This window comes from Eschrichtius robustus, chromosome 12 (genome assembly GCF_028021215.1).
Source record: "Eschrichtius robustus isolate mEscRob2 chromosome 12, mEscRob2.pri, whole genome shotgun sequence".
NCBI lineage: Eukaryota > Metazoa > Chordata > Mammalia > Artiodactyla > Eschrichtiidae > Eschrichtius > Eschrichtius robustus.
The window spans coordinates 72,435,399-72,448,919 of record NC_090835.1 but is presented as its reverse complement, the minus strand read 5'-3'; the positions used below and the strand labels follow the sequence as shown (position 1 = coordinate 72,448,919).

General features: G+C 34.5%; 1 protein-coding gene across 1 annotated transcript in view; it reads right to left on the bottom strand.

The window, feature by feature from the left end:
- The window catches only part of DNAH8 (dynein axonemal heavy chain 8), a 327,131-nt gene that overhangs the window by 213,008 nt on the left and 100,602 nt on the right, over window positions 1-13,521 (bottom strand). The window contains exons 34-36 of the mRNA XM_068557934.1: window positions 12,580-12,680; window positions 9,217-9,354; window positions 8,813-9,053 (exon numbers count right to left, since the gene is read on the bottom strand). Coding sequence (XP_068414035.1) covers window positions 8,813-9,053; window positions 9,217-9,354; window positions 12,580-12,680 — 480 coding nt within the window. The remainder of the gene's footprint in view (window positions 1-8,812; window positions 9,054-9,216; window positions 9,355-12,579; window positions 12,681-13,521) is intronic.

Here is a 13,521-nt window from a genome sequence, read left to right as displayed (position 1 = left end):
ACATCTCAAATAAACAGCCTAACCTTACACCTAAAGCAATTAGAGAAAGAAGAACAAAAAACCCCCCAAAGTTAGCAGAACGAAAGAAATCATAAGGATCAGATCAGAAATAAACAAAAAAGAAATGAAGGAAGCAATAGCATAGATCAATAAAACCAAGAGGTGGTTCTTTGAGAAGATAAACAAAATTGATAAACCATTAGCCAGACTCATCAAGAAAAAAAGGGAGAAGACTCAAATCAGTAGAATTAGAAATGAAAAACAAGAAGTAACAACTGACACTGCAGAAATACAAAGGATTATGAGAGATTACTACAAGCAACTATATGCCAATAAAATGGACAACCTGGAAGAAATGGACAAATTCTTAGAAAAGCACAACCTTCCGAGCCTGAACCAGGAAGAAATAGAAAATATCAACAGACCAATCACAAGCAGTGAAATTGAGACTGTGATTAAAAATCTTCCAACAACAAAAGCCCAGGACCAGACGGCTTCACAGGCAAATTCTATCAAACATTTAGAGAAGAGCTAACACCTATCCTTCTCAAACTCTTCCAAAATATAGCAGAGGGAGGGGAGGAACACTCGCAAACTCATTCTACAAGACCACCATCACCCTGATACCAAAACCAGACAAAGATGTCACAAAAAAGAAAACTACAGGCCAATATCACTGATGAACATAGATGCAAAAATACTCAACAGTGTCTGGAGCCTGTGCTCGGCAACGAGAGGCCGCGATAGTGAGAGGCCCGCGCACCACGATGAAGGGTGGCCCCCGCTTGCCACAACTAGAGAAAGCCCTCACACAGAAACGAAGACCCAACACAGCCATATATACACACATACATACATACATACATACATAAAAAGAATGTAAGCAGACAAGAATAGCATTTAAAAAAAATTAAAAAAAATTAAAAAAAAACAAAAAACAAAAAAACAAAAATACTCAACAAAATAATAGCAAACAGAATCCAACAGCACATTAAAAGGATCATACACCATGATCAAGTGGGGTTTATCCCAGGAATGCAAGGATTCTTCAATATACACAAATCAATCAATGTGATACACCATATTAACAAATTGAAGGATAAAAACCACATGATCATTTCAATAGATGCAGAAAAAGCTTGCGACAAAATTCAACACCTATTTATGATGAAAACCCTCCAGTAAGTAGGCATAGAGGGAACTTACCTCAACATAATAAAGGCCATATATGACAAACCCACAGCCAACATAGTTCTCAATGGTGAAAAACTGAAACCATTTCCACTAAGATCAGGAACAAGACGACGTTGCCCACGCTCACCACTATTATTCAACATAGTTTTGGAAGTTTTAGCCATAGCAATCAGAGAAGAAAAAGAAATAAAAGGAATCCAAATCGGAAAAGAAGTAAAGCTGTCACTGTTTGCAGATGACGTGATACTATACATAGAGAATCCTAACGACGCTACCAGAAAACTACTAGAACTAACCAATAAAGTTGGTAAAGTAGCAGTATACAAAATTAATGCACAGAATTCTCTTGCATTCCTATACACTAATGATGTAAAACCTGAAAGAGAAATTAAGGAAACATTCCCATTTACCACTGCAAACACAAGAATAAAATACCTAGGAATAAACCTACCTAAGGAGACAAAAGATGTGTATGCAGAAAACTGTAAGACACTGATGAAAGAAATTAAAGACAATACAAACAGATGGAGAGATATACCATGTACTTGGATTGGAAGAAACAACATTGTGAAAACGACTATACTACCCAAAGCAATCTACAGATTCAATGCAATCTCTATCAAACTGCCAATGGCATTTTTCACAGAACTAGAGCAAAAAAATTGCACAATATTTATGGAAACACAGAAGACCCCGAATAGCCAAAGCAATCTTGAGAAAGAAAAACGGAGCTGGAGGAATCAGGTTCCCTGACTTCAGACTATACTACAAAGCTACAGTAATCAAGACAGTATGGCACTGGCACAAAAATAGAAATATAGATCAATGGAACAGGATAGAAAGCCCAGAGATAAACCCACGCACCTATGGTCACCTTATCTTTCACAAAGGAGGCAAGAATATACGATGGAGAAAAGACAGCCTCTTCAATAAGTGGTGCTTGGAAAACTGGACAGCTACATGTAAAAGAATTAAATTAGAACACTCCCTAACACCACACACAAACATAAACTAAAATGGATTAAAGACCTAAATGTAAGGCCAGACACCCTAAAACTCCTAGAGGAAAACATAGGCAGAACACTCTATGACATAAATCACAGCAAGATCCTTTTTGCCCACCTCCTAGAGAAATGGACATAAAAACAAAAATAAATAAATGGGACCTAATGAAACATAAAAGCTTTTGCACAGCAAAGGAAACCATAAACGAGACGAAAAGACAACCCTCAGAATGGGAGAAAATATTTGCAAATGAAGTAACTGACAAAGGATTAATCTCCAAAATATATAAGCAGCTCATACAGCTCAATATCAAAAAAACAACCCAAACCAAAAATGGGCAGAGGACCTAAATAGACATTTCTCTAAAGAAGATATACAGATTGCCAACAAACACATGAAAGAATGCTCAACATCACTAATCATTAGAGAAATGCAAATCAAAACTCCAATGAGGTATCACCTCACACCAGTCAGAATGGCCATCATCAAAAAATCTACAAACAATAAATGCTGGGGAGGGTGTGGAGAAAAGGGAACCCTCTTGCACTGTTGGTGGGAATGTAAATTGATACAGCCACTATGGAGAACAGTATGGAGGTTCCTTACCAAACTAAAAATAGAACTACCATACGACCCAGCCATCCCACTACTGGGCATATACCCTGAGAAAACCATAATTCAAAAAGAGTCATGTACCACAATGTTCATTGCAGCTCTATTTACAATAGCCAGGACATGGAGGCAACCCTAGTGTCCATCAACAGATGAATGGATAAAGAAGATGTGGCATATATATACAATGGAATATTACTCAGCCATAAAAAGAAATGAAATTGAACTATTTGTAGTGAACTATGGACCTAGAGTCTGTCATACAGAGGGAAGTAAGTCAGAAAGAGAAAAACAAATGCCGTATGCTAACACATACATATAGAATCTAAAAAATAAATGGTTCTGAAGAACCTAGGGGCAGGACAGGAATAATGACGCAGACGTAGAGAATGGACTTGAGGACACGGGGTGGGGGGAAGGGTAAGCTGGGAAGAAGTGAGAGAGTGGCATGGACTTAGATATACACTACCAAATGTAAAATAGATAGCTAGTGGGAAGCAGCCGCATAGCACAGGGAGATCAGCTCAGTGCTTTGTGACCACCTAGAGTGGTGAGATAGGGAGGGTGGGAGGGAGACGCAAGAGGGAGTAGATATGGGGATATATGTATACGTATAGCTGATTCACTTTGTTATACAGCAGAAACTAACACACCATTGTAAAGCAATTATACTCCAATAAAGATGTGAAAAAAAAAAAGAATAGTCTAATGTTGTAAAAAGTGGTGGGTTAATCACTTATAAATCTAGTATGAAGGTTAAAAGACCAAATTAGTAAACATAACTAAAGCTATAGTAATTTGTTAATGGATACCTCAGATAAAAAGATGTAAACTGTGACACCAAAAACAAACTGTGGTGGGGGGAGTAAAAATGTAGAGCTTTAGGATGCATTCCAACTTCAGTAGTTAGCAACTTAAAATAGACTGTTATAGGAACTTCCCTGGTGGCACAGTGGTTAAGAATCCGCCTGCCAATGCAGGGGACATGGGTTCGATTCCTGGTCCGGGAAGACCCCACCTGCCGCAGAGCAACTAAGCCCGTGCGCCACAACTACTGAGCCTGTGCTCTAGAGCCCGTGCTCCACAACAAGAGAAGCCACCACAATGAGAAGCTCACACGCCGCAATGAAGAGTAGCCCCCGCTCGCCGCAACTAGAGAAAGCCCATGCACAACAACGAAGACCCAATGCAGCCAAATAAATAAATAAATAAAAATTTTTAAAAAATAGACTGTTTTAAGTTTTTATATGTAAGCCTTATGGTAACCACAAAGCAAACCCCTATAATAGATAGTAGATACCCAAAAGATGAAGAGAAAGGGATCTAAGCATACCACTACGGAAAAATCATCAAATAACAAAGGAAGAGCGCAAGAGAAGAAGAAAGAAAGAAAGGAATTACAAACAGCCAGAAAATAATTAGCAAAATGACAAGTACATAACTATAATAATTATTGTAAATGTAAATTGACTAAATTCTCCAATCAAAAGACAGAGAGTGGCTAAATGGATAAAAAAAACAAGACCCATCTATCTGCTGCCTTCAGGAGACTCACTTCAGATGTAGGACACACATAGACTGAAAGTGAAGGGATGGCAAGAGATATACCACGCAAATGGAAACCAAAAGAAAGCTGGAGTAACTACACTTATATCAGACAAAACAGACTTTAAGACAAAAACTATAATAAGAGACAAAGAAGATCATTATGTAACAATAAAAGGGTCAATCCAAGAAGAGGCTGTAACATTTGTAAACATTTATGCACCCAACATAGGAGAACTCAAATATATAAAACAAATATTAACAGACCTAAAGGAAGAAATAGATAGCAATGAAATAACAGTAGGGGACTTTAATGCCCCACTTTCATCAATCGATAGATCACCCAGACAGAAAATCAATATGGAAACATTGGCCTTAAACAAGTTAGATCTGATGAGCTTAACAGACATATACAAAACAGTCTGTCGAAATGCAACAGAATACACATTCTTCTCAAGTGCACATTAAGCATTCTCCAGACAGAGCATGTTAGGCCACAAAACAAGTGCTAATAAATTTAAGAAAACTGAAATCACATCAAGTATCTTTTCTGACCACAGTGGTATGAAACTAGAAATCAATTATAAGAAGAAAACTGACATATTCACAAATATGTAAAGATTAACCACATATTTGGTTATAAACAACCAAAGAGTTGTTCATATTGAAGCAGCCAATGGTTCAAAGAAGAAATCAAAAGAGAAATCAAAAAATACCTTGGGACAGATAAAAATGGAAATACAGCATACCAAAACTTAAAGGGATGCAGCAAGAGCAGTTCTAAAAAGGAAGTTCATAAAGATAAACCTTACATTAAGAAATAAGAGGGATCTCAAATAAACAACCTAACTTTATACTTCAAAGAATTAGAAAAAGAAGAACAAACAAAGCCCAAAGTTAGTAGATGGAAGGAAATAACAAAGACCAGAGTGGAAATAAATGAAGTACAGACTAAAAAGACAATAGAAAAAATCAAGGAAACTAAGAGCTGGTATTTTAAAGGATAAACAAAATAGACAAAACTTTAGCCAGACTCACCAAGAAAAAGTGAGGGAGAACTCAAATAAAATCAGAAACCAAAGAGGAGGCATTACAATTGATACCATACAAATACAAAGGATCATAAAAGACTACTATGAACAATTATACACACACGAATTTGACAATCTAGAAGAAATGAATAAGTTCCTAGAAACATGCCACCCACCAAGACTGAATTATGAAAAAATAGAAAATCTCAACAGACTGATTAGTAGTAAGGAGATTGAATCAGTAACCAAAAACCTGCCCCAAAAACAAAAGACCAGGATCAGATGGCTTCACTGGTGAATTCTACCAAACATTTAAAGAAGAATTACTACCAGTCTTCTCAAACTCTTCCAAAAAAAAGAGAGAGCACTTCTTATTTTATGAGGCCAGCATTACCCTCATACCAAAACCAGACAAGGACACCACAAGAAAAGAAAATTACAGGTCAGTATCCCTGATGAACATAGATGCAAAGATTCTCAACAAAATATTAGCAAGCTGAATTCAACAATACATTAAAATCATACACCATGATCAAGTGGGATTTATTCCATGAATGCAAGAATGGTTCAATATCCACAAACTAATCAATGTGATGTACCACATTAACACAATGAAGCATAAAAATCATATGATCATCTCAATAGATGCAGAAAAAGCTTTTGACAAAATTCAACATCCACTCATGATAAAACCTCTCAACAAAGCAGTTGTAGAAGAAACATACCTCAACATAGTAAAGGTCATATATGACAAACCTACGGCTAACATCGTACTCAATGGTGAAAAGATGAAAGCTTTTCCTCTAAGATCAGGAACAAGACAAGGATGCCCACTCTCACCACCTTTATTCAACATGGTATCTAAAGACCTAACCAGAGCAATTAGGCAAGAAAGAAATAAAAGGCATCCAAATTGGAAAGGAAGAAGTAAAACTGTCCCTATTTGCAGATGACATGATATTACATATAGAAAACCCTAAAGATGCCACCAAAAACTGTTAGAACTTATAATTCAGTAAAGTTTCAGGATATAAAATCAATATACAAAAATCAGTTGCATTTTTATGCACTAATAATGAACTACCAGAAAGAGAAATTGAGAAAACTATCCCATTTACAATTGCGTCAAAAAGAATAAAATACCTAGGAATAAATTTAACAAAAAGGTAAAAGACCTGTACACTGAAAACTATGATACATTGATGAAAGAAATTGAAGAAGGCACAAGTAAATGGAAAGACAGTCCATGTTCATGGGTTGGAAGAATTAATATCATTAAAATGTCTACATTACTCAAAGCAATCTACAGTTTCAAAGCAATACCTATCAAAATTCTAACGGCATTTTTCAAGAAATAGAACAAAAACTCCTAAAATTTTTATGAAACCACAAAAGACCCCATAGAGCCAAAGAAATCTTGAGAAAAAGGAACAAAGCTGGAGGCATAATGCTTCCTGATTTCAAACTATATCAAAGTTATAGTAATCAAAAATGTATGGTATTGGCATAAAAACAGAGACAATGAAACAGAATAAACCCACATATATATTTAATTAATTTATGAGAAAGGAGCTGGGAATATACAATGAGGGAAGGACAGTCTCTTCAACATATGATGCTGGGAAAACTGGATAACCACATGCAAAAGAATGAAACTGGACCACTATCTTCTTATACCATACAAAAATTTAACTCAAAATGGACTAAAGACTTGAACATAAGACCTGAAACCATAAAACTCCTGGAAGACAACAGAGTTGGTAAGTTCCTTGAAATCAGTTTTGGCAATGATTTTTTTGGACTTAACACCAAAAGCCAAGGTAACAAAAGCAAAAATAAACAAGTGGGACAGCATCAAACTGAAAAGCTTCTTACAGCAAAGGAAACCATATACAAAATGAAAAGGTAACCTACTAAACAGGAGAAAATATTTGCAAATCATAACTCTGATAAGGGGTTAATATCTAATATATGTAAAAAACTCTTACAACTCAATAGCAAAAACAACCAATTTGATTTTAAAATGAGCAGAGGATCTGAATAGGCATTTTTCCAAAAAAAAGACATACAAAGAGCCAACAGGTACATGAAAAGGTGCTCAACATCACTTATCACCAGGGAAATGCGAATCAAAACCACAATTAAATATCACCTCACATCTGTTGGAATACCTATCATCACAAAGACAAAACTTAGTGTTGGTGAGGATGTGGAGAAAAAGGAACCCTTGCATGGAAATGTAAACTGGTGCAGCCACTATGGAAGACAGTATGGAGGATCCTCAAAAAATTAAAAATAAAACTACCATGGGATCCAGTAATTCCACTTCTGGATATTTATCTGAAGAAAACAAAAACACTAACTTGAAAAGATATATACATACCCATGTTCATTGTAGTATTATTTGCAAGAGCTAAGATGTGAAAACAACCTAAGTATCCATCAATGGGTGAATGGATAAAGAAAATGTGGTATATTTATATAAAAGGAATATTATTTAGAAGTAAAAAGAAGGAAATCCTGCCATTTGTGACAACATGGATGAACGGACTTTGAGGGCATTATGCTAAGTGAAATGAGTCAGACAGAAGAAGACAAATACCATGTGATCTCATTGATATGCAGAATCTAAACAAAAACAAAAAACCAGAAACATAGATATATAGAACAGACTGGTCATTGCCAAACAGAGTGGGTAAAATGGGTGAAGGTGATTAAAGAGTACAAACATCCAGTTATAAAATGAATAAGTTCTGGGGATGTAATGTATAGCATAGTGACTATAGTTAATAATACTGTATTGTATTTAAAAGCTGCTAAGAGAGTAGATCCTAAAATTTCTCATCATAGGAAAAAAATTGTAACTATATGTGGTGATGGATGTTAACTAGACATATTTTTGTGATCATTTCACAATATATACATATACTGAGTCATTATGTTGTACACCTGAAACTAATATGGTATAGATTATACCTCATTTTAAAAAAAGGATTTGATGCAAACACTAAGCATAGAAAAAGGAAAAGAACCAATTAAAAATCTTGAAAAGGAAAAATATAATAATTTAAAATATTTAATAGACTAATAGTAAAAAAGCATAGAATTAGAAGTTTGAAAAATGTTCTGACGAATTCACCAAGAACACAATACAGAAATAAACAGAATTTTTTAAATGGCGGTTTAGTTAAGGGACAAGAAGGATAGACTGAGGAGCTCCAAAACTAAAATATTTCAAATAATCATATTATCTTCTTGAGTTACAGCATTATTTTGCAAAATCAAGGAATGTTCAGGATCATTTCAAATTTTGAGGGTGCATTATATAGGGCAATCAATACACCCTCGAATAACATGTTTATTTGTACAGTTTTAAGGAAAGATTCTTTAATAGATCATTTGTAAGACCTTATAATCTTATGTACCTCAATGTCATCCTTATTTTTAAGGAGTGGTGCTTCCATAATATTTCTAAGACAAAAAGAATCCGATTCCACATCAAATGGGGTTCCAGTTAACTCAGAGATTCGATCCCAGTGTCTCTGTTTCATTGCCTTATTGGTCATCATTTCTAGTAGAGGACATGACTCACTGAAATCATCAATTCTTTTTTTCAGATCCAAAAAAGCTTGCCAATCTTTAAGTCCTTTTGGCAGTTTACGACATCTTTCAGAAAAAAAAAGAAAAAATTATTTCATCTACACATTTCTTTGAAGAAGGTGTTATGAATATACAGCAATATATCAGAGGATAAATTCATTTGTGAAATACCTATGGGATCCTAAGATAGGCACTATAAACAGTTAAGTTTAATTCAATTGAAACTCACCTGTTTTGAAACTCCTGCAGTTCTGCATTAATTTTTTCAATGTCTACATCTCCCCAAAGTATTTCATAATAACCACTAATATTTCCCATTACAGTATCGTATAGTCCATACAGCTTCTGCAGCAAGTTGAGTTCCTTTCTGGAAACCAAATAATTAATTCATTACATAACATATATGTAAAGAATAAATTCCATTATTGGATAGGCAGAATTCACCTAGTCAAATTATTTCACATATTATGTGTATCATATCTTATATACACCAACACGCATACACTCCTGTCAGTTTCCAAACACTTTATTAAAAGCTCCGTCAATTAAAGTTTATAGCTTTCAAATATTCCAAATTATACTATGACATGACATTAACAAATGGTTTGATTATTACAACCATACCAATCATTGCAAACAATCTGACCAAAATTTGTTAACGTGATCAAAGCTAAGGCTAAGGTTTTATTTGACATTTTTCTTTCAAACGCAAGCTAGATTTTTATGATTATGTCTGCCTTTTAAGTCTGACTTTAAACATCACTTTCCTATCAAAAGCTTTCCCTCATGTGCCCAGATGGAGTTATATCCAAAACAAGAATAAAAGGAGGGATTCTGGGTCCAAGTAAAGGAAAATTTCTTCAGTGTGTAAAACACCAAAAATTGACCACTCAACAGAGTTTGTGGATTCTCCCAGGAATTCCTCAACCCTTAGCATACCATGAGGGTCCATTGAATCCAATTTTAGTTTTTTTATTTCTTGAGTAGTTCTAATTTTTTGTAAGGATTGAGAGTTACAACATTTATTATTTATTATAGACAATCAGCAACCAAAGATAAATTTGCTTATGTTTTTGATGGAGTAAAACTCATTCTATCTTGTGTTGACCTAAAACAAATAGACTGCCAGTTATTTCTCCAGAAAAAATGTGTTTACTCAGGATCAGTAGAAAATTGCAATTCTGGGTCTGCAACCATGGTGAGCCATGTGCAAGTCCCCAAATGGCAAGGGAAGGAGAATTCTTTTATAGAGGGGAATAGGAAGTTGGAGGGCTAGAGTAAACAGAGTCCATGGGTTTTCACTGGCTGAGTTGTTGCCAGGAGAGAAGAGTCTTTCCTCTTGTTGGGCTCTGCTAATGTTGCAGAGCATGAAAGCTCCCCCTTCTTGTCTCCTGACTCTATTTAATTGAGGTTTCTGTTTATTAATTTTTTATTCTTGCAATTACCAAGGTGCACAGGACCTTTTTACAAATCTAAGATACATTCTGGAATCTTAGTTTTTTTTTTTTTTCAGTTCTTGTTTCATTTTTCTAATTCATCATCCTAGAAATTATTTCATTATTAATCACTGATTATTCCCAATTAAACTAAAAATGACTAAAATAATAAGAAAAATGTATGATGAAATCTCTTATAAAGAGATGATGCAACAGTGAAAAAATAATCACTACTGCATCGTCCTTCAAATGTCTTATTGTGTTGCTAAAACATTGCATCATCTTTCAAGAAAGTATAAAAAGGAACTCTGGAGACACCATTTTTGTAGTCTTTTGATTTTTGTTTATTTAGCTTTCACTTAATACAGTTAAGAATTCAGTACTTTTCATTTTCTACCTAAAACAGCAAAAGAATAAAATCGACAAAGGAAGGTGCTTCCCGAGTATTGAACAGAAAAGAGACAGAAAGCAATGCTCTAGACTCTAATTTTGACAGTGAAACTGATTGTGTAAGTGAAATCTCAGACTTTTGCGTCTTTAGATGATAACCTAGATGGATTTTTTAAAATTCAATAATGTATGAGTGAAAGATATATTTCAATAGGGGCAAGGGCTGTATCACGCAGTATTTTGCAACAAGAACCTAGAGCATCCCATTTTGTGAAAAAGATAAGTGACAGTGTTCTTTCATTATTTATATGTTTACATAAATTTTATTTGATATATTCCACAAGAAGAAAAATGTTGAAAGGAGATATGTATTCAAAGGAAATAGATGATGCAGAAATGAAAAAGTTAATTGATCATTCAAATTTAAAAGTAAAGATTTTTGTATTTATAGTGCAAAAAAGATGTTGAACAAAATTATGACTGTATGAGTTTTCAACAGTTTTGAGTTTTAACCATGCAAGTGCAAGAAAAAACATAAGTAATGAGAAGCTAGAAGTTATTGAAGATGGATTTGAAACCTGGAATCACTGTTTACAGGATGGATATGCTCCAGGTTCATGCATGACAGCTAATGAGCTGCATTCAAAAGTTGGTCTCCATTTCGTGTACATACGTCTTTAAACCAGGACATTATGGAGTAAAAGTTTGGGTTTTCTCTGCTTAAATTCTTATTAAATTTTCTAATAAAACTACTTTTCACCATTCCTTTATTCTTACTTCTGAAAAGTATTCATAATTACTTAAAAACATAAAAAATTAAAAAGGTCCATTGGTCCAGAAGGTAAATGAGAATGATTAGTTTTCCTAGAATACTGCAGGTCAAAATAAAACACTGATTCTCAGACTGGGTGTGCAAAAGAATTAACTAGAGAGTTTAGAAAAATGCAGAATTGCTAGGACCCCATCCCGGAGATTCTGATTTAATGTCAGGGGAAAGGACCAGACATCGGCAATTCTAACACAATTAGTAATTGGGTTAAGCTTAGCAAAAGCCTATTTTTAGAAAAAAAAAATACAAACCATCTTCCCTAAATGGCTGAGGAATTCATTTATCTTCAGACAATCTTAGGTACCTTGTGCCATGACATTTTCATGCTGGGACTTTGAAACAAGTCAGCATAAAGTTCTAAAGCCAAGATCCTAATAAGCTAATACCACTGTTTTAATTTTGCCTTTGAAGAAAGTTATATTTAACATTCTACCAAAATATACTTGGTTAAATCCTAGATCCACTGTTTAAAAGCAACTGTTACTCTTCAAAATCAATTAAGTTCCTTGGCCTTCAATCTCAATGAATTCTATGCCTACCCAACGGGGAAAAGCACTTAGCATAAATGCAGTAAGCAGGAAGCAAGAGCCGAGGACGGCTATTTCTCTAAGCAAACAAAAGTTATCCAAAGTTGCAATGCTTCTGCACAATTATTGACACTATTCAAAATCACGAAAAGAAAAAAAATAAAGCACAGGCTAAATATAGGCCATTAACGCCCAGAATTTTTGCAATGTATTTTCTACTCCCCTAGAACATTTATCTTGTATATGGAGACTGTGCATCCAATGGGTCAGGAATAGCCAGGAATGAGGGGACTATTTAGGAGTTTGCCAAGCCAGACTCTTCTCTGCATGATGAAGGATTTAATGATGACATGATTCTTCTAATGGACAGTTAATTATTTATAATAAACTTGTCCAATTTCTAAACTTACCTAATTTTGTGTAAAACCTCATAGTCAGTCACAGGCAACCCAAAAAGTTGTTCACCAGATGAATATGTAACGAATTTCCTCCACAGATCATCAAAATTGGCCTATAAAAGGTTTTAAAATTATAGTAAGATGTAATAAATTCAGAGCCCATTAAAGTAGAATTCATTATAATCGGAATAAAAGCTACATTGAAGTTTATTGAATATTATCTATGAAACAAGGATTTGTGAAGCAAATTTATGCTGATAACAAGCTATCAGAGGAAAAGTTAAGCACTTAGGAAAATTAACTTTCAAGCATTCTGAAAGTAATCATTTTATGTAAAATTATTTCCTTAATAAATTAAGTGATCCCCAGACTTACATTTCAAGTTCCCATAAATACATCTGAAAGTAATGAAACTGCATTTTAAAAATTCTATAATTCAGACTTTTCTATTATTTTAGCCTGGTCATCTCTCCTACACGGTTCAAACGAGTGAAGCATTGGTATAATCCATTCAACCTTGCTTTCTCTACAAGCAAGTCTATAAAATAAAGGATTCCATTTTAACACCATTTGAAATAACTCTAAATTTAAATCAGCAAAGTTAATGTTCAGGTCTTTTGAACTGGAATTTGAATCTCCTATACTTAGAATGCTAAGTATTAACAGTGTTAAAAGCACAAAAGCAAACAGAAATAATTCACTTGTGACAAGATATGTGTGCTCTACATAAATGGTATAACATATCAATAAGGATCCTAAATTCCCAGTCCTGGAAACTGTCTGGCATCAGACCTCACAGTGCTCAGATAATGATACAGATCTGACAGATACATTAGCACATCTTACAGGAGCCAAATCAGGAAGGTGTGAAGATGCAGGAGGAACTCCAACGAATTCTTCGTTCCTAGAGAGGAAGAGCCATTTTGCACTTTTTATATTCCTTGGTAGTTAGTA